The sequence below is a fragment of the Squalius cephalus genome (assembly GCF_949319135.1).
Source record: "Squalius cephalus genome assembly, chromosome: 1".
NCBI classification, from domain to species: domain Eukaryota; kingdom Metazoa; phylum Chordata; class Actinopteri; order Cypriniformes; family Leuciscidae; genus Squalius; species Squalius cephalus.
Genome location: NC_137122.1, coordinates 18,562,741 through 18,583,312, shown reverse-complemented (window position 1 = coordinate 18,583,312; position 20,572 = coordinate 18,562,741). Strand labels below are relative to the sequence as shown.

The 20,572-nt window shown below is 36.9% G+C and overlaps 1 protein-coding gene and 1 long non-coding RNA gene across 2 annotated transcripts; both read right to left on the bottom strand.

Annotated features, from left to right (window-relative positions):
* Positions 1 to 608: 608 nt before the first annotated feature.
* LOC307171178 (paraneoplastic antigen Ma1-like) lies at positions 609 to 1,577 on the bottom strand (the record flags this gene model as incomplete). Its single annotated transcript, XM_079892654.1, has 1 exon — positions 609 to 1,577. The coding sequence occupies one exon, from the start codon at positions 1,575 to 1,577 to the stop codon at positions 609 to 611; it is 969 nt and encodes a 322-aa protein (XP_079748780.1).
* An 11,625-nt stretch (positions 1,578 to 13,202) lies between these two features.
* LOC307166783 lies at positions 13,203 to 15,253 on the bottom strand. Its single transcript, XR_013822693.1, has 6 exons — positions 15,191 to 15,253; positions 15,028 to 15,102; positions 14,704 to 14,732; positions 14,538 to 14,612; positions 14,320 to 14,388; positions 13,203 to 14,179 (listed from the first exon to the last, which is right to left on the bottom strand). It is a non-coding gene; the product is annotated as an uncharacterized lncRNA (long non-coding RNA).
* Positions 15,254 to 20,572: the final 5,319 nt, after the last annotated feature.

Below are 20,572 nucleotides of genomic sequence, written 5' to 3'. Positions count from 1 at the left end.
CCATCATATGGGTAATCAGCATGACTGAGGCCCCATATCTGCAAGGCACTGATAGGTGTCAATGGCAGGTGTGTCAAGTATCTGTCGTAGAAGGATCTGTACAACAAAGTCACTTGAGAACCAGTATCGAGTATAGCTTTAGCATAGATGCCTTCAATCTGCACTGGTACAGCAGAACTTGGCCCCACTAAGCCCTTAGGTATAGTGTCCTCCACTTTCTCATCTGGTTTAATGCACTTGGTGGAACGTGTTGTCACCACAGGGAAACCAGGCCGTTCCTTTACTGGTTCCCGCGGTAGTTTCCTGACTTCTTTGTCAGTTTGATGAGGCGCTTGTTGACCCTCTTGAGATTTTCTTCACCATCACATTCCCTTTTGAAATGTCCATCCTCCCCACATCTATAGCAAAATATCCCTGGTCTATCTTCCTCAGTGCCAGCTCTTTGCAGGGTTTCACTCCTCCTGTATCTAGCCTTGGCAGGGATTTCAAATTGTGGACCTTGGGTGTCTGGCGGGGAAGTTACTGTAGCAGCTTTAAGGCTAATCATTTCTGCTTTCATAACAGTAATGTCTCTTCTGAGTTGTTCCACTTCAGGATCAACTTTAGTTTCAGGAGTGGTTCTGGGGACAGGAGTAATGGTCATGTGTCATGCGAATGCGAAGGGCAATCATGTCTTGTGGCAAGGCACCTCTCACAATCTGCTCGATGCGAAGTCGATTCATTTCCGACAGCTGCACCCCTCCTTTCCTGAAAACACAGTGTAACAGTTTATCTAGCCTCATCAAATAGGCGGACAGCTTCTCACCTTCACATTGAAGTGTTTGACGGAATCTAATAAGAAGATCAGATGGACTTTCAGTTGTTCCAAAAGCTGTCTCCAGAGCTTGCATGTAGTCATATGAAGTAGCAGAAGGGTTCTGTGCTCTTAGAAACCTCACTATGTCAGCAGCTGGACTTTTAAGACTCTCCACTACCCTCTGTTTTTTCACATTGTCACTGCATTGCCATTCCTCCAACAAATGCATAGTCTGCTCTGCCCAAGCGTCATATTCTTCTTCCCCACTGGGGGTGGGTCTCACACCAGAAAACATGCGGAGCTTCCTGTAACTTTGAGTATCAGTAGGTGCAGTGTTACATTTGTCCACCAGGGAACTTATGGCATTGATCAGGGCAGCGTTCATGTCAAGAGGCGAAGGGTTAAGCAAGCCTTTAACATCAGTAATAGTCTTTCCTTCATGCCTCAAAAAGGACAAGAGCTTGGCTTCAAAACCTTCACCTTCCGCTAGAACAGGGAGCACATGAACAGGCCAGGGACCAGCTTTTCCAGGGAGCCCAACACAGTCAGGTATAGTCTGCTTAGTAAGATCAGTGGATGTCTGAATCAGCACAAACTGGGTTTTGGAAGCTACGTCTAGACAGCGATCCACTATTTTAACAATTCCAAAAGCTTTAACAAGACTCAAAGCTTGAAGCAGAACATCATCTGTGACATTGGCATCAAAACCACTTAACACTACAGCATTCTCACAAGCTATTTGCTTCCTTTTACACCAAGCTTCAATCTCATCAACATCCATTTTGTGTGCTTAGAATAGATAAGTGAGAAAGCAAAGAAAAAAAAATAGTGAATTAAACTTTTAGCGGAACAGACCACTAAAACATTCAGAATGAGATTGCAATAGCAGGTTGAAATCTGCACTAAGGGATATTACAAATCTACAATTATCCCGGACCGAGCCCCCAAAAATGTAACCCTTTTCACCATAGGCTTGTGATGAGTTAAGTACGTTATACAGCAACATATAAAGTATTAAAACCTCTTAATCCTAATGCTTGGTAAAATGGTGAAAGAGACATTCCATTGTATGACAAACCTGTCTAGGAACACTATGAATCTCACTATTTCTCTGCTTATCAATGGGTACCTGAAAGAATATTCTTGGTTTAAAACATAGAATATTACCACAGAAAAGACTGACCTACACAAATACAATGGCTGGTGAAAGAATAAACAACGAGAACGCCATAGCTCAATTTCCTCCTTTTGTATTATGCACAACTCACATAACAGTTGAACAGCAAAGAGCAAATATGAAAATAAGACCCAATTTAAATAAGAAAAAAAAAAAAACCCGGGGAAAAAAGTCACTAGTCTGTGATAACCTGAGTGCACTCTTATTTTTCAGTTCTTTTAGCAGGCCTGCATTAAGTTAGTTCGTTGGCGCGCTTAATGTTGGAGCTCATAAAATGGAAAAAACAACAATACCTCCTGGTGTAGAGTGAAAGACCCGGATCCTACCGCGATTGTAACTCTCTCTCTCGTCAGGCGAACTCCGTTTGCAAGCGGCACAGCAAGGGTTAAACAGCTTCATCCGATCCGTCCAGCACCGACAGCCAAACAGTCCGACTCCCCGATGAAGAAAACATCTGCGTCAGGCAGCGAATCTCTTCTCGAGATCGTCTCCTCTCGCAAACGATGTGTATGCAGTCACTCCCGCGACCGTGTGACAGTAATGTTAACGTTACTGCAAAACCACAAGCTAATTTAGCCAGAGAGGCTAACAGGCCTAAACTCACGTCACAATCCAAAACCACACACCTCCGCTGGTATTTCACTTTCCCTCAGTCACAAAATCTTACTCAAAGAGTGAGGTTTCTGATAAAACAAATTATAATCCAACTTAAAGCGTTAAGCCCACAAACTCTGTGCTAAATAGCAGGCTAGCCCTCGTGCTCACTCTCGTGCTCAGTTTCATTTTTTTTTTCCTTTCCCCGCTTCCGTTCTTGTCTCTCGCGGGATTTCACAGTTCAACAGGATACTTTATAAATCACTAAATCTCTAACATTAACAGATTGATTAGTGAGCTTCTCTTACTTAATGAACCATCCTTAAAACATTTTAAAGAAAACACAACTCAACTGTTAAATTACCAGGCACATCTGAACAACACAGAAATAATTAAATGATAAATCTTCTTGCATATGCATTAAACACTTTATCAAACAAAATACAATAACCCACATATTTCTGAAATAAGACAGAATAAATGAATATTGATCAGACCCACATATTTCTGAAATAAACAAAATAACAAAAGGACTGATATTGATCAGGTCATTACACTAACCTCAAAAAAAAAAGCCTAAAGGAGCTGACAGCAATAACACCTCCTCCATGCTCAGGCATTATCGAGCACTACATGAGCATGCACAAACTACTAACAATCCACACAGTAGTCAAAGTTATTGATAATACTAATAATAAAAAAAATACATTATTTAAATAATATTTTAGGCTCCTACAATACACCTGCATTTTATTTTATTATAGATTTCCAAAAAAGAAATGGTGAATGAGGCCCTGGTTAACATGGTCATCACAGACTCCCGACCCTTTTCCATTGTGGATGATGATATTATCCCAACACGAAAGGTATGTGATTAATACAGTGGTTCATCATTATTTAACAAGTTAAAAGTAAGAGTAGCTGCATTTATTTTTATGGTCATGGTTGATCATAAACACAAGGAGGCTAAGGAGAAGGCCAGAGAGCAGTTGCAGAAAGTTGCGGCTATAAGCCTTTCCTCGGACATGTGGACATCCCTAAACAACTGATGCCTACCTAGCAGTAACTTGCCCTTTTATAGATGACAATGACAAGCTCTGCACTATTTAATAGGGGTGTAAATCGGACAGTTCATCACGATACGATACGATACGATATCGATTCTCTCAGCCAACGATACGATATTTGCCGATACTTCGAAAAATTCTACGATACAATTCGATTCGATTCAGGGCTATATCGATCGATTAATCGATATTATGTTCACACAACCAGTTACTTTTTATTAACTCACAAATGCAACCAAAATAGATAACATGAACGTTTAATTAAACTCTTTAAAAATTGCACACCCTCTCCCAATTGGGACATTTATAACAGAAGTGGTCATTTGCAATACTCCGTTCTTGTTCATTTTCATAAATCATGTTTTTATTATTATTATTGTGCATTCCAAGTAGCCTAATATCAATCAAACTGCAGCTGGGTTGTTTTGATTAATAATAATAATAATAATAACTTAAAAAATACAAGAATTAAATTACTATATTACTATATACAATAAATTACTAAATTAAAGTTAGGCTAATTGAAAGTATGCTTTAATATTGTAAAGGTTTTTTTTAATTGTTTTTTTGTTTTGTTTTTAGCAGAGCAGATACATTCACATTTCATCTTTCTGAGTCAAACAAAACCAAGTAATTGCTATGATAAATAATAAAACACTCGGTTAATCTTTGTAACGTTAATCTCCTCAGATGACGCTTGACAAACTTTGTTGTTGTGATAACGTACACGCAGTACAGAGAGCTTTTCCCTCACCACTAAATGGGCTGCTTTAGAAAGGTTCAGTGAAAATGTTTCAGGTTTTATTTTCCTTTTAAGCCCTGAAGAAGATATCACGAGTTCATTGAAATTATCCACCCTCGATCACTTAGTCAGCTTTGACGAAACTCCTCTTAGCCATTATCTAAGCCTTATCCTTAGTTGCTAAAACGGACTTATCGTGTTCACTAACAAGGGTGCGAGTGCTTGTCGCTGCTGTAAAACATGAACTCGCGATGCCTTGACAGCGGACAACCGGCTTGTGAAAAAACTTAGGGTTTAGTCAGTCTTGTCAGGCGTCTATTTCAGATGTGGAGATTAATGTTTTAAAGGCACACCGGCAGGCGGTTGGTGAGTAAACGAAAATGTGCGCTTTGGCGGAAGGATGTTACGTGAGAATGTGGAGTGTCAAAATAAAGGTGTATATCGATATTTTAAGTGTGGAATTGATGCACTGTATCGTTAGACGTTATATCGATGCATCGATCCATATCGATGTATCGTTACACCCCTACTATTTAATAGGTGTAGAGCATTTCCCTAAGAACCATTCTGCTGAGAACTTGGCTACTGGACATATCAAGCTCATGGAGGAGTGGGGCATAAAGGATGAAGTGAAGTGCCTGGTAACTGATGCTGCAGCCAACATGATAGCATGTGTAAGATCACTGAATGTTAGGCATGCGATATGCACTAAACCTTATTGTGAGGAAATCTTTTGATGACATCAGTAGCTTCAACGACATTCGATCCAAATGTTAGAAACTGGTGACCTATTTCTGAACCAGCACTACAGCAAAAGAGAGACTGGCCCAAGTACAGGAGCAGATGGGGAGACCAGCTCTGAAAATGATAACTGAAGTGGACACTTGCTGGAACAGCACTTGTAACATGCTGGAACGTCTCTGTCAGCTGAGAGAGCCAGTGGGGGCAGCCCTGGCCTCTCTAAAGACTGACATCACCCCTCCTACAGCCCTGGAGTATGAGGCAGTCCAGGATGCTTTAGATGTTCTTGCACCTTTCCGCCAGGATACAGTAGAGCTTTCGGGAGAGAAAAGGGTGTCTGCCTCAGTTTGACAGAAACGAGGAATAACGAGTGTTTCCTGTATACTGTAGTAAGAGGGTGGAGTTATTGATCACGTTCCACAAGTGATCATTACAGTAATTCCACGCTCACTATCAGAATTTCTTCAGGTTACATTTTAAACACATTTCTAGAAGTATAGAGGAGAGTACACACTAACGCGGGGTTAGTTGTCACACACTTGTTTAAATACTTTAGAAGACACTCGCAGGGTTTAAATCACAGTTTCTCAGGCGGGGCATGTTGTCACACTACGTTACAATGAGCCTCTATTAGAACTATGAAAAAGGGAAACTAGCAGAACAGACCATGTGTAAAGTTCAGTGAGAGATTAATCAATCATCAAACATGACTAAACTTATTCTTATTGCTAATGATTTTTCTTTTTTCTTATTGTCAATAAACTAAAATCATCTATGAAACAGAATCTTACATAATTCAAGCACATTTAGACCATGATGTCACTTCCTGTTATGTGTGAAGATCTGTTTCAGAAGATGTGAAAAATTAAACAAGACACTTTACAGCACACATTGTTCTATTGTGTTTGAGCGTGTGTTTAAAACAAATAATGTTTATGATTTTTTAATATTTTTGCGGCTACAATTTTGTTGATAGTGTTCCTGAGCTGTGGAAGAACATTCATGCTGCCCTTGTACATCTGGATACAAGCACCTTTTTATGATTTAACCCTCAGAGAGTCTTCGGTCACTTCTGACCGAAAAATTTTCTGTTTTGAATTTTAAAAAATCACAGCTTCATCGGAAGGTTATGATACTTGGTGACTTTTATGGCATGCATGTATGTGTATGCAAAAAAAAATTGAGGTCATGATCCGAGCATGCTAAGTGGTCGTAAAAAAATAGTCACACTCATGGTCTTCGGTCAAAAATGACCGACCCATAGGAAATGAATGGGAAATTTACAAAAACACAAAAATTCTCTGAATTTTTGTCTGTACAATCTACAAATCGGCCACGATTCTAAAAAAAAGTACACCGCAGTAAAGGGGTGACACTCTACAACATCAAGAGTGCAAAGAATTCACACCCACCCACACACACACACATACAAACACACTTTTATACACATACACACCAATAAATTCAGATTACAAAAAATCTGTTTTGAATTTTTAAAAATCACAGCTTCATTGGAATGTTACGAAACTTGGTGACTTTTCTGGCATTAGGTATGTGAACACAAACAAAAATTGAGGTCATGATCCGAGCATGCTAAGTGGTCGTAAAAAAAATAGTCACACTCATGGTCTTCGGTCAAAAATGACCCCCATAGGAAATGAATGGGAAATTGACAAAAACTCAAAAATTCGTTACAAATCGGCCACGATGCAGAAAAAAGTGCTCAGCAATGAAGGGGTGAAACTCTAAAACATCAAGAGTGAAAAACATAACATAATTAATAATTATAATTAATATATATATATATAATTAATATAATAATTATTAAAATTATTAAAATAATAATTAATAAAATGTTATAAACCTTGGCAAAAAGTATTATTTGAGAATTTCTAAAAAAATACAATCAATCCACATCTTAAAAGTAAGTAATTTGGTCCAAAAACAACTAGAATTCACAAGCATCTCCATTTAGAGCTATTACAGGCATCTAGTGGTAAACCCATGCAATAACATGATTTATTTAATTTTATGTTTAATAAATTGATTTATTTTTTTTATTTTTATTTTTTTTCTGAAAGCCTAGTCTCTATTTTAACCGAAAATACCGCATAGAAAAAAAAAAAAAAAAAATAAAATAAATAAAAAATAAAACATTATTTTCAATGGCAAAAAATGGACAATAAATATTGCATAAATATTAATAAGTTCAATCAAATTGTCTCAAAATACTAAATTAAAAAGAATAAATATTATAGAACAAAAATAAATTGCATTGGTTTTTACTGGGATGGAGGAAGTTTCATTTTTAGGTGTCCGGTCACTTCTGACCGGGAAGGCACTGAGTGTGACTGCTAAACGAAGACTCTCTGAGGGATATATATATATATATATGAGCAGAGTCTAAAAGTATAGCATGAAATGTGTCTTTTTAAAAGAGTGCCTGATCCTCACTGTTTTCCTCTGGGATTGGGTCAGGAATTGACTGAATAATCTCATCAACCCTCTGCTGGTAGATGCTGGAACAACACCATCATGGCAGTAACATCATTTCATTGACAGATAAAGACAATGCTTCATGTTAAATGTTAGTGTTTATGTGTGTTTAAAATCTGCAAAATAAAGAGAAATAGGACTATCACATATGCAAAACCTCAAATGATCTCTTATAGATAATTTAACTGAGAGAGTTACTCAGGAGAATAGAGAAAGCTCAGATATGCAAGACTCTGAAATAGGGCTGGGAATCACAAGACAATCTCCGTCGGGTTTGTCTTGACAAAGTCGGACCAACAACAAGATCTAAAAGCTGCTGAATTTGCTGCCGTGGCAGGCAAAATTTATTTTGAATGGCAGATTCTGACATGATAGCCAGGGGACTAAGGTTTTCACGGATGAAATAGTGCACATAGAAATATCTCTGTGGACGGCGCCGTCTTTTATTTCAACCCGTTATATTCACTGTAGGCTATCACTGCAATAGTTTGACCAAACTCCCCACCACAATCATTCCCTTTAAGTAGACTCCATAATGGTTTGCCAGCTGATGATGATGATGATGATGATGATAACAATAGCCTAATAATAATAGCCAAATATATCGGTTTCATTTCATAATAATAATAATACAAATAAAAAAGTTATGTAGGCTATTAGCTATTTTTTTTTTATGTTTTTGGGAAAAACAGAAATTTTTATAAAATTTTACAATACATAATTTGATTTGATCTTTGAAGTAGCCTATTAGATAGAGATAGCTTCGATATTTGATCACTGTGGTTGGTTACAAAGACTTTACTATTCTGAAAATAATAACGAGATACAAACCTGTAAATATTCAATCGACTTTTCTTAAATTCAAAACAAAATATTAATGCATTCGTAATTTCCATTTCTGAATAGTTGCTATATGGTCACGCAGGTTTGTGCATTAAACTCATGGCCCCGAAAAATAGCCTATCAACAATTATGTTGTTTCCCCGAACATGACCCCTCTCTGCCAACTTTTTGAACATTTGGTCATTTATTTATTTATTTATTATTATTATTATTATTATTATTATTTAAATAACGCATAGGTCTAAATAGAAATGATCAGAAACAAATCCACAGATGAACCGCTTCAACACGTCGAGTTGTTTTTGATTCAGTGTATTTTAAGGAATCAAACGAGTGGATTGAACTCACTCATTAAGACAGTGACTTTCTGCCACCTGGTGTCTGTTTTAGTTTCATATTAAACGTAGGCCTATCACTTCATTGATTCCATCATGTCATTATGTCTTCAAAATGTAAAACACTTTATAATATTTGTATGCACTTGTAGGCTAATTGCTGTGTAAATGCATTAAGATCTCTTTGATGGCTCTGATGAAGCTCTGGTTGGATTTTAGTGGTAGGCTAACGTGACGTTCATACATATAATAAGGTTGCCCCTGGACATGAGTTTATGGAGGTAGGCTAAAGACTACCACCGCTTAATAGAATAAAAAAAAATGTTTCTGTTGCTATCAGTATTGTTTTTGGAAATTTGGCTACATTAAAATGCAATGGTCTCGTTTCAAAAGCATTGGTCAATATGCTTGCGTCGAATTCACTGTAGCCTATATGTGCCCTGCTTCCTTTCCGTGAGTTCTGACCGAAAAATGGAAAATATGCTTCCGTTTCAGAGTCCCTGTTTCATGTTTGTTAGTCCAGGACATTTTACAAATCCAGACCAAACGATGTCCAAAGTAGTCGATTGCCGAGTTCACGCGCGTGATCATAGGTAACTAAACCTATGCGCGTGAACTCGGCAATCGACTACTTTGGACTTCAACCGAAAAACAGGATGTAAACAGGTATTTGCGCTGGCTTAAATAACATCATTTTTATACATATCTTTCACATCTACTGCAGTCAGATTCACTCGTGTTCACTCTGAAGGAATCACTCACATTTTCTGTGCACTTGTAATGACACATCAAGGATGTTAAGAGGCTAAAAGCAGGTTTAGTACTTGCCCCATTGAAGTCAACAGGGTGCAAATTTTAAAAATAGAATAACTCGGTGTAGGCAACACCGATTTTTGTTGTTCTCTGTATTGACAGCACTCCAAATGTACAAAAATGTTAAAATTGACCGGAGTTCTCCTTTAAACTGACTCGCAACGTGTGCAATATCTCTCACGACCTCCCGAGTGTCCGAACTCGCACCGTGTACGCCCGCCCTAACGGCTTTTAAGATCGATACTTGGCAAGAGCGCATCGAGAATCGATCGCGGGAGAAAATATCGCGAGATATCGCCATATCGATATTTTGGCGCACCCCTACTCAGAAATGGACTTCAAGTGTAGCATTCATTGTGATTTCCAGATGATGGAGATTTTGCAGGATGCATTTGAACACGTTCAGAGAATAGCTCTGTTCTCAGAATAGGTTAAAGCGCTGATAAAGCTGTGAAGCAGATTTGAGGAAGTGTCTAGAGACTGTGAAACATGGTGTCCAAATGTTCAGCGTTTCCTTGTAGCTCAGAGGGTGGTAATGGACTCTCTTGTCTAGTGTTTAGTGCTCTTATCATCCTAGCCCCCCCCCCCCCCCCCCCCTTATTTTTTTATTTTATTTTATTTTTTAAAAATTGAAAATCAGTAATATTGTTTTCCTCAAATAGCTTTGTAGTTCCTGCCAAACGTACTTCTGTTTTCCAGTGGCGGCTGGTGGGTTTTAAAATAGAGGGTTTTTAAAGGAGCAAGTTTAGTTACGTCTGTTTTTACAGGAATAGAAGAGACAAAATCTTTTATTTTAACTCATGATTTTTCATGCTCTTTATTGTCACATGTGAAAAAAAGAAAGAAATAACTGACATTTAATTGCGTGACATATACACACTGCAAAGTCAAATTTTAGGATATTTTATGACAATATAATGTGAGCAGACACTGATGTAATTCTCAGACGGACGTCTCTCTGTAGAAGAAACAGCTGATATACAAGCTGAAGCAAGAGGATCATTTCAGCATGAGCTTCTGCATGAAGATGAAGGTTTTCAGACAGAAATCCAGCGGATAAACAGACTCCAGTCATGGAAGAGGCTTGTGAGACACTGGGCCCTATTTTAACGACTCAAGCGCATGGTCTAAAGCGCAGGGCGTAAGTTCAGTTTGGGCGAGTCCAAATCCACTTTTACTAGTTTAACGACAGGAAAAAATGGTCTTAATGAGTAATGGTGTGTTTTGTCTCTATTCTCTTAATGAGGAATGAGTGTGTTTTGTCCTTTTATTTTTAATATTTGGCATGTTTGTGTGCTGTTGTGCGTCCCTGTGTGTGTAATAAGCAGATTGTGCACGTGTTGTGGACCCGCCAATAAGCGCACATTACTAACGTGGTCTTTAAATAACAAAAAAAATATCGCTCCATTGACTTTAAAACAGGTTTCAGTTTTTGTTGGTCAATGGCTCAGTCTATTTCAGTTTCCTCAAAATAGCAACGCTCCAACAATGCGCCTGAACACACATCTCGTTTTCAGATCAACACAACCATCGGCGAACAAATAAAACTAGCAAAAAACACTTGCAATGAATGAATGAATGCAAACAAATCGTTCTCACACAAATATATAATTCCTCCAAACCCCAGAGAGATGAAATCTGCTCCTCACTGTAAAAAATAAAATCGTAAAAAAACAGTCATTGACTGTCAGCTGCGGCTGCCAAACAAAAACCGTAAAAATAAAGTAAAATATCCTAATTTAAATTAAGTGCAAAAAACTTTTACAGAAATTTTCCTTAAATGTTTTACAGAAAAACACTGTTATTTTACAGCTATTTCCTGAATTATTACGATCAAACACCTTCACTGTAAAAAAATCCCATAAAAAAACAGTCAAATGACTGTCAGCAATGGCTGCCATACAAAAACCGTAAAATTAATGTAAAATATCCTAATTTAAATAAGTGCAAAATACTTTTACAGAAATCTTCATTAATCTTTTTTAACAGAAACACACAGTTAAAACACAGTTATTTCACATTTATTTTCTGATTTTTTTACTGAAAAACATGCAGTTAACTACATGCATGCATTATTGCTGTGACTATACGTCACTACATCAGCAACTACACAGTTACTGTCAGTTAAATAAAGCAACATGCAGCATTTAATCGGTGCTTCTCTGCTCATCCTGGACTGAAGCTCAGGCTCTACTCTTCAACACAATGGTGACACACGAAACACACCATACAGAAACACTTTAAACCCAAACAGAACATTAAACACTATCAGGATCTCAGCATCTTCACTTATTACAATCCAGACTTTATTTCTTTCATACTAACATTCTTATTGAGAATTAACAGAATTAACAGAGGTTTAGAAGTTGAAGCTTTATTGAAAAGAATAAAGTTTGATGTCACCATGATGGAGATTAGTGTTTGTTTTAGTTGGGCTCTTGACCTTTTAGTGTTTAACTTAAGTTTTTCTCTGCCTGCAATATCTGTGTGTGTCTTTGATGCATGTTATGGTGGGAATCCAAGAGAAACTCAGATCAGATGATGTTGGTCTCTTTTTAGTGATAATAGTCATCATGTAGTGTCATGCTTCATTGATACCACCTGAAGTGTAAATCTGATTAAGTAATTAAATATTAGTTGTTAATTTTTGAATGATAAAACTGCTATAGAAGACCCTGCAGTGCTGTGATACTCAGATTTTATGATGTCATTATACAGAAAATGTTTTGACAGGATCATATAGACTCACTCAGACATCAAGAATCAGCGTATGAATCACAACAATGGTGACAACGAAAAAAAATCTGAACTACTATAAAGTCACTAAAAGGCGTTGTTGGTTGTCACCATTGTTGAGATTCATATGTTGATTCTTGATGTCTATACTACAAAAAAAAATTAACCAGCTCAAAACTTTTTCCATATAATATATATCTTTTTAAATTTCAGATTATTACAATATTGTTGCCAAGGATCATGTGAGAAATTATGACATTATAGACTTTGTATAAAGCTAAATTCCATCTACATGTTATGTAATCTAAACTAATATATTCAGAGATTTGGCTGTCATATCAGTGAATCAGATCATCACGATGACTGTAACATCACTGATGAATGCCCAAGATCATCTGATATTTTCTCCTGCATTTATTGCTATAACAAATGTGTATTAACTACACAGTTAAAGCAGCCAGAGAAAACTGATGTTAAAAACTCACGGGTCATGAGCCCAACTAATGCAGACACTGATCTCAATCATGGTGACATCAAATTTATTTTAAAGCTGTCAGCTGCGGCTGTCAAACAAAAACCGTAAAAATTAAGTAAAATATCCTATTTTAGAAGTGCAAAAAACTTTTACAGAAATTTTCCTTAAATGTTTTACAGAAAAACACTGTTATTTTACAGCTATTTCCTGAATTATTACTATTGTAAAAAATTATATGCATGTGAGAAATTATGACATTATAGACTTTGTATAAAGCTAAATTCCATCTACATGTAATCTAAGCTAATATATTCATATTTTTGACTATCATATCAGAGAATCAAGCCATCATATGATGACATCATCAAAGAATGACCAAGATCATCTGAAATTTTCTCCAGCATTTATTGCTATAACAAATGTGCATCAAATACACAGTTAAAGCAGCCAGAAAAAAATGCAAGTTAAAAATTGAAGTCATGAGCCCAACTAAAGCAGACACTAATCTCAATCATGGTAACATCAAATTTATTTTAAAGTTTTTTACAATTTATTTAAATTAGCATATTTTACTTTAATTTTAGGGTTTTTGTTTGGCAGCCGCAGCTGCCAGTCATTTGACCATTTTTTTACGATTTTTTTACAATGAAGGTGTTTGATCATAATAATGCAGGAAATACCTGTGAAATAACAGTGTTTTTTCGGTTTATTTAAATTACCATATTTGACTTTAATTTTAAGGTTTTTGTTTGGCAGCCGCAGCTGCCAGTCATTTGACCCTTTTTTTTACGATTTTTTTTACAATGAAGGTTTTTGATCGTGATTATTCAGGAAATACCTGTAAAATAACAGTGTTTTTCAGTTTATTTAATTTAGGATGTTTTACAGTTTTTTGGGGAGCTGACAGTCATTTGACCATTTTATCATTTAACTGTTTTGTTTCTGTTAAATTACAGATTATATTTGTAATTTTACATACATTTTTATGTAATTTAAGAAAACAGAAAAAATACTGTATGAAAAATACAATACATTTTCTGTATAAAAAGTGTGAATTACTGTAATTTGTCATTAATGTCACAATACCTAAAATAACAGCTGAATTTTTATTTTACAGATATTATTTGTAATTTTACAGTGTTTTGAGTACAATTTAAAATGAAAGAAAATGATCGTAAAAAAATCAGTTATTTTCTGTAAAATTAGGATTTTTTTTTTACAGTGCTGATATGATGAGCTCATGATCTGGATCATTAATGTTTATTTGTGAAGGTCTTGTTCTTGTTCACAGAGGCGTAAAGTTGATCCTGAGGTTGATCTTCTCTTCCTCTGATGGCAGCATAAGTCACTGTATCATCATGATCCTGAAAGAACAGATTCTGTCCATCAATGTGTGAACCACAGAAATTATTATTATTATTATTATTATTATTATTATTATTATTATTATTAGAGCATGAGCTTCATTTATCTGAGTCAAACTCATGTGCTGGTATCTACTCACATTGAGTGATTTTACTGGCTTTGCACTGGAATAAGTGACCTCAGAATAAGTCACATCATCTGTCTGCTCCTAAACATCAATGCAGACGTGCAGAGAGTCGAGTTTAACACACAGAACAGACATATCTCTCACTATAATATGTAGAATAACACAAAAGCTTTTAAATCACATTATTGAACAGACAGTGAACGTAATGTTTGATGATTTAGTGGACTCACATCGGCTCTTGCAGCGGGAGGAATGGACATGTTGATCGTCTCATTCGTCCCGTTATGATCATTCTCATCTTTGACCTTCAGAACAAACAGTTAAACTGCATGAATGACACTTTATTGAGCTTTAAAGACAGTAATCAAATCTAAATCACTGCATTACTGAACTCACCGCAGAGTCGTCAGTCCCTCTTTTATTATCTGAAAACAAGAGCCTCATGAAATATGAAGTATTTATGGAAAACACAATGTTAAGCATTAAGATTTTTCAACAATCAGATTTTGTTGAAGCATTAAAATGAATAATAAAAATGATTGTTGACTTGATAACTCTGTGAGATTGACATTACAGGATTTCTCAGCAGGAATAAACTTCTGTTTGAGAATTTCATATAATCCACATGTTTCTATGATACTTACAGTCTGAACATGATGTGTTTGTTTGCTCATCTGAACCGTTTTTAATTGTTGTAAAGGAGTAAATCTGAAAACTCACCAGCTCTTTTTCTGCAGATCAGCCAGAGAAGAGCAAGAAGGAGAACAGCGACTGCAGCGACAGAAATCACTATGACTGAAGAAGAGATCGAGCACAGAGTCAGAGACGGACAGGGCAGATTGGGGACAATTTTAGACAAAGACAAAACACTGTGATTATGTACCTGGTGTGTTTTTATTCCAATGACCCTGAGAGTCTGTGTCTGGTGTTGTTGTATCAGCTTGAGCTGAAAAGTATGAATGTTAGTTGAGATGCATCATAATAATATCCAGGATGAGGAGAAGAAAAGGTGAGGCCGTGGCGTAGCAAACCAAGCAGCTTAAACTTTATTTACCAAACTAAAGAGAGAAATCCAACATGAGAACACACACAGCAAAATCCCTAGATTTAATTTAACTCTGCTCAGAGTACATATGGTCCCACTCTGAAGAGTGTTAAAGTTAAGCCGGGTGCAACCAACTATACCAATGTTCAAAGAAGGTTCAAATGTCTGTCTCAATGCAGCTTCAAAGTCTCTACACGATCCCAGTTGAGAAATAGGGTCTTATCTACACAGCAAAATCCCCAGTGTTAAATTAACACTGCTCAGAGTTTATATGAGTCCACACTCAGAGTGTTATAATTAACACTGAAGCAGTGTTAAAGTTAATGAGAAAATTAAGTGATTAATTGATTAATTGAGTGATGATTGAGCATTATTGAAGACATATGATGTTAATAAGCAGAATCACTGAAGGAGAAAATTAATTTTTAAAATGGTCACCATTATGGTGATGGGTGTTTGGTTTAGTTGGACTCTTAACCCTTACTTTATTAACTTTAGATTTTGTTCGGCTGCTGTAATTCAGTTATAACAGCCAGATGAACAAAGAGCAAAAGTGATCTGATGGTGTTGGTTGTGTTTTAACATAATCATTAGTTGGCCTGAATCACTGAACTCATTGAGAGTATAATTTTAATTTTAAAAGTTAAGTTTCCCTAATGGATTATAGCAGCACTGTCCTTGTCGAGCATGCCATTTTTAGCCTCTTCAATGAAATCCAAATGATCAAATCAATTACGAAAAAAAAAAAAAAAAAACTTAAAAAGTGTCCTTTTCAGGCACACACAGACATCAAGAATTAGCGTATGAATCTCAACAATGGTGACAAACAGATCAACTCTGAACATAAGCTTATCATTTATTCATGCAGCAATGCATGATGGGAGCCATGAATGAGTTTTGATTGGTGGTACCCAGAATGCACTGCAACATGCTTTATAATTGTCACCATTGTTGAGATTCACAGGCTGATTCTTGTGTCTGTGTCAAAAAAAAAAAAAAAAATGTATGTGAACAACTTTTAGGAAATTAATTGGATTTCATTGTAAAAGTTAAAGATATTATGCTTTTCAAGGACAGTGCTGCTATAATTAATAAAGTATATCTTATTTAGAAACTAGGCTCTACATGAGTTCAGTGATTCAGGTTAAACGATTGTGAAATAATGATTACATTAAAACACAACCAACACCATCATAACACCTTTTCTCTTTGTTCATCTGGCTGTTATAACTGAATTACAGCAGCCAAACAAAATCTAAAGTTAATAAAGTAAGGGTCAAGAGTCCAACTAAACTAAACACCCATCACCATAATGGTGACCATTTTAAAACTGAATTTTCTCCTTCAGTGATTCTGCTTATTAACATCATATGTCTTCAATAATGCTCAATCATCACTCAATTAATCAATTAATCACTTAATTTTCTCATTAACTTTAACACTGCTTCAGTGTTAATTATAACACTCTGAGTGTGGACTCATATAAACTCTGAGCAGTGTTAATTTAACACTGGGGATTTTGCTGTGTAGCGAAACGATCTGTCATTTTCTAAAAAATAAAATATATATATATATATATATATACGTTTTAACCACAAATGCTTGTCGTGAACCATCTCTGAGATGTGCCACGCATTGCGTCATCATGTTCGAATGATTATCCATTTATCCTCAAGCAAAACAACACATAAGAATAATAGTAATTTGAATAGTAATTTGCTAATTATAAGTATCTCTAATTATCCAGTGTTTTGCTTTCCATACTATTTTCCAAGGTCAGCAAAACATTTCTCTCGTAAGACGGAGAAAAAATTACTCCACTCTGTTGAGCCTTCGTCCTCTATCGCGCCATTAATAAGTCATGTGATCGCAGTTAATGTCCACCTGAGTTGACGTCCTACTCGCATTTTTTTAATGATGTACGACTCGCATTTACTGGGGAATATCTGATTTGTCTGCTTACATTTCAGATGCAAATGCACGTATCCGATTCATATCTGATTTATTTCCACATATGAGTGAGGCCTGAAACCGATCTGAGAATATCGGAATCCATGTGCTTTTTTCCTGCTTACACGTTCGCCGGTCATATCCGTGCCACATGAGAGGAAAAAAAACGGAATTGGGTCACTTGAACCATGCAGTGTAAATGGGGCCTAAGAGGGTCTTCTAACACTGTTTTCTCACCTGAATACTTGACAGTGTATCTGACTGAGGTCTCGGGTTTATTTCTGCGAGTAAGCTGACATCTCCACTCTCTGTTGTCATCTTCATTCAGGAGTGTTGTAGTCAGAGTGATGATGAAACAGTGATATTGATCTGATGATGATGATGATGATGATGATAATATCTGATATCTGGAGTCTGTCTTCAGATCAACACCAGTCTGATTCACCCACACCAGCCCAATTTCCTCAGAATGAACCTGAACATAACAGAAGAGTGAATACAACTGACAGGAGAGAGTCACAGAGCGGCCTGGACTGATCTCAGTCTGTGAGGATGATGAAGATGATGATGATGATGATGGAGACACTGAAACTGAACACAAGACACAAATCACAAACTCTTCAATCATCATCTGAGTTTAAAGGAAGAATTTTAACCCTTTCACGCATAGTGGTCACTACAGTGGACAGCTATTAAAGGAGTCATAACCTGCAATTTTCACTTTTCCACGAGAATCAATGTATGTTATGATTGCATAATGATTATACACTGGCCGGGAAGCCGATACTTAAAAGTGAAGCGTTTGTTTACCTCAGGGTTTGTAAAATAGCCCACGTGCACGCGCACTAAAAAACGAGATTTTGATTTCAGCCCCGTCTTGACGTCAAGACGGGGCAGGATATACCATATATGGACACCGCAGACCTATGCTGCAGGAAGCCCTGCCCCTCTCCCCCTCATATTCAGTTCAGTCGAGAAAGATGCAGAAACGTAGTGCACACGTGAGTTGCTCTGTTGTTGACTGCCAGAATCAACATGTAAATGTGTTTTCTCTACCAAGAACGGACCTAGCTATCAGGGACCAGTGGATTAAATTCATTTTTAATGACGCGGTTCCTTCAACCCTTCCCACTGGCTTATCGTTAGGTGTCTGTGCTGTGCTATACATTGTACGCCGGAATCCTTCACAAATTTGGGGCAATATCAGGCGAAGTTGGCATCGAAGCTCGGGAAAAGTGCCATTCCAACAAGAGACTTGCCTGCAATTGAAACGGTAAGACTGTGTAACAAACAGCAGCTAACTGCTAATGCGGCTATTGTATGCTATTGCGTCTGTCACTAGACAAATAAACGAAAGACTCGAGGTGAAGTAATTATTTATGTCCCCTGTAACCGATTTTTGACTGCATTATAATGATTTCTTAATTCAGAATATGATCAAGATTGCGTAGGTGGATGTGTTCTGGGAATTTGCCAGTTAATAGTAACATTTAAAGCCCCTTAAATGAACGAAATGACTCAAAAAAAGATTTGTTAATTTTTATGAACGAGATCGAACAAGAGAGTCAATAGACACTGGTGGCTGGTGTTGCCAGATTGGGTGTTTTTCCGCTATATATTAAGGCCGGTTTACGGTGTGTTTTAGGTGGGTTTTCACCTGGAAGGCTTTATAGAAATCTGGCATCCTACTGAACGAAGTTAAACTGAGAGAGCGTAGCGTTGAACTATCGTTCAATGAACGCGTTCAGGCACAACACTGGCGGGAGTAAACATGGGGAATGGCTGCTAACGTTACTTTGCAAAAAACAAATGACTGAGATCATCATGAATTCGGCTATTGTTGTATATTGATTGCCTAACGCTTATACACTGGCCGGGAAGCCGATCGCGGCCAGGTCGGGCTCATTCACAACTTGCGCCATGATGTCATTTTGGAATGATATGCTAAAGCATTACCTGCGGTGTCAACCCCCCCTCCCCCCCCCCCCCCCCCTTCCTGCAACCAATCAACGCGCCCCTCATTTGCATTATTAAAATGACCGTCCACGACAGCCAAAATATCGCATCAGATCTCGCGAGACAATAATGCCTTCAGAAATAAGGGTCTGAGGAGCTCTGTGTTTATTTTTTTTCCACTTTTCTTTTTTAGAAGGACCTGAAAGACTATAATACAGCAGAAGGTATCCAAGGTAATACTAGGTTATGACTCCTTTAAAAAAGCATTTTCTTGAATTTGCACGGGTTTATATGGCAAAGTTGCACATCAGCCTCTTCATTGGACCCTTGTGCATCATCCTATCAATTGCAACCAAGTGGCAAGCCTTTGTGTTTTGATTTTTTCCCCCTCCAAACCAAGATTTGCGATACGTCCGCGATATTAATGCGATATGGCTCAGCTTGTCAGTTAACTACGGTTCTTTGTAGTAAATGCCGCTCCATCTGAAAGCAGGTGATGGCGATTTACTACTAATCAAGGAACCGGCTTTACTGACGAGATGCGCATAACAATCTCACGATATATATCGCCCAGCCCTACGTTACTTGTAATGCGTTTCTTTACTCGTTACATCAAAAAGTAATCTGATTAGGTAATGCACATTACTTGTAGTTAATTTTTTGTTAGATCAAAAAGTAATCTGATTAGGTAATGCATGTTACTTGTACCACATTACTTTACTTGTAACGTCAAAAAAGTAATCTGAATGCGTTATGCATGTTACTTGTAATGCATTACCCCCAACACTGATAATTTCAGATGAGATTGAAAAAACGTATCACTAGGTTTTCTCAGAGGAGGGCTATGATAGAAATGTGCATGTCCATCTTGAACATAATCAGAATTATCAGCTAATAAGGGTAAATCTCCATACTCTGGTGGACTGGAGGGAGCATCTGAGTGGTTTCCACAGTAATACCTTGACAGACTGTAGAAAATTCTGATGGAATCACGTCCTCATGTTCTGATATCAAAGATACGCAAAGTGCAACTTGTATGAAGTTGTCTGAAGCCTTTGCAATATTTTGCATTTATATTTTTTGTATATATTTTATAGTTTTCACATGATTTGATATAATTGTATTGATTAGTTTGTTAAATTCACATACTTTATCTGTTTGATTATTGTCTTATATTTAATATAGTATATCTTCAGTTTAAACCATAACCACATGCTGTCCACTCAAGTGGACATCTGAAGATCTCTTTGAAAAAGTTGTAAAAAAATAAAATAAAAATCAATTCTTGTTTTTCATGCCCTAAGAGCAGTAAAA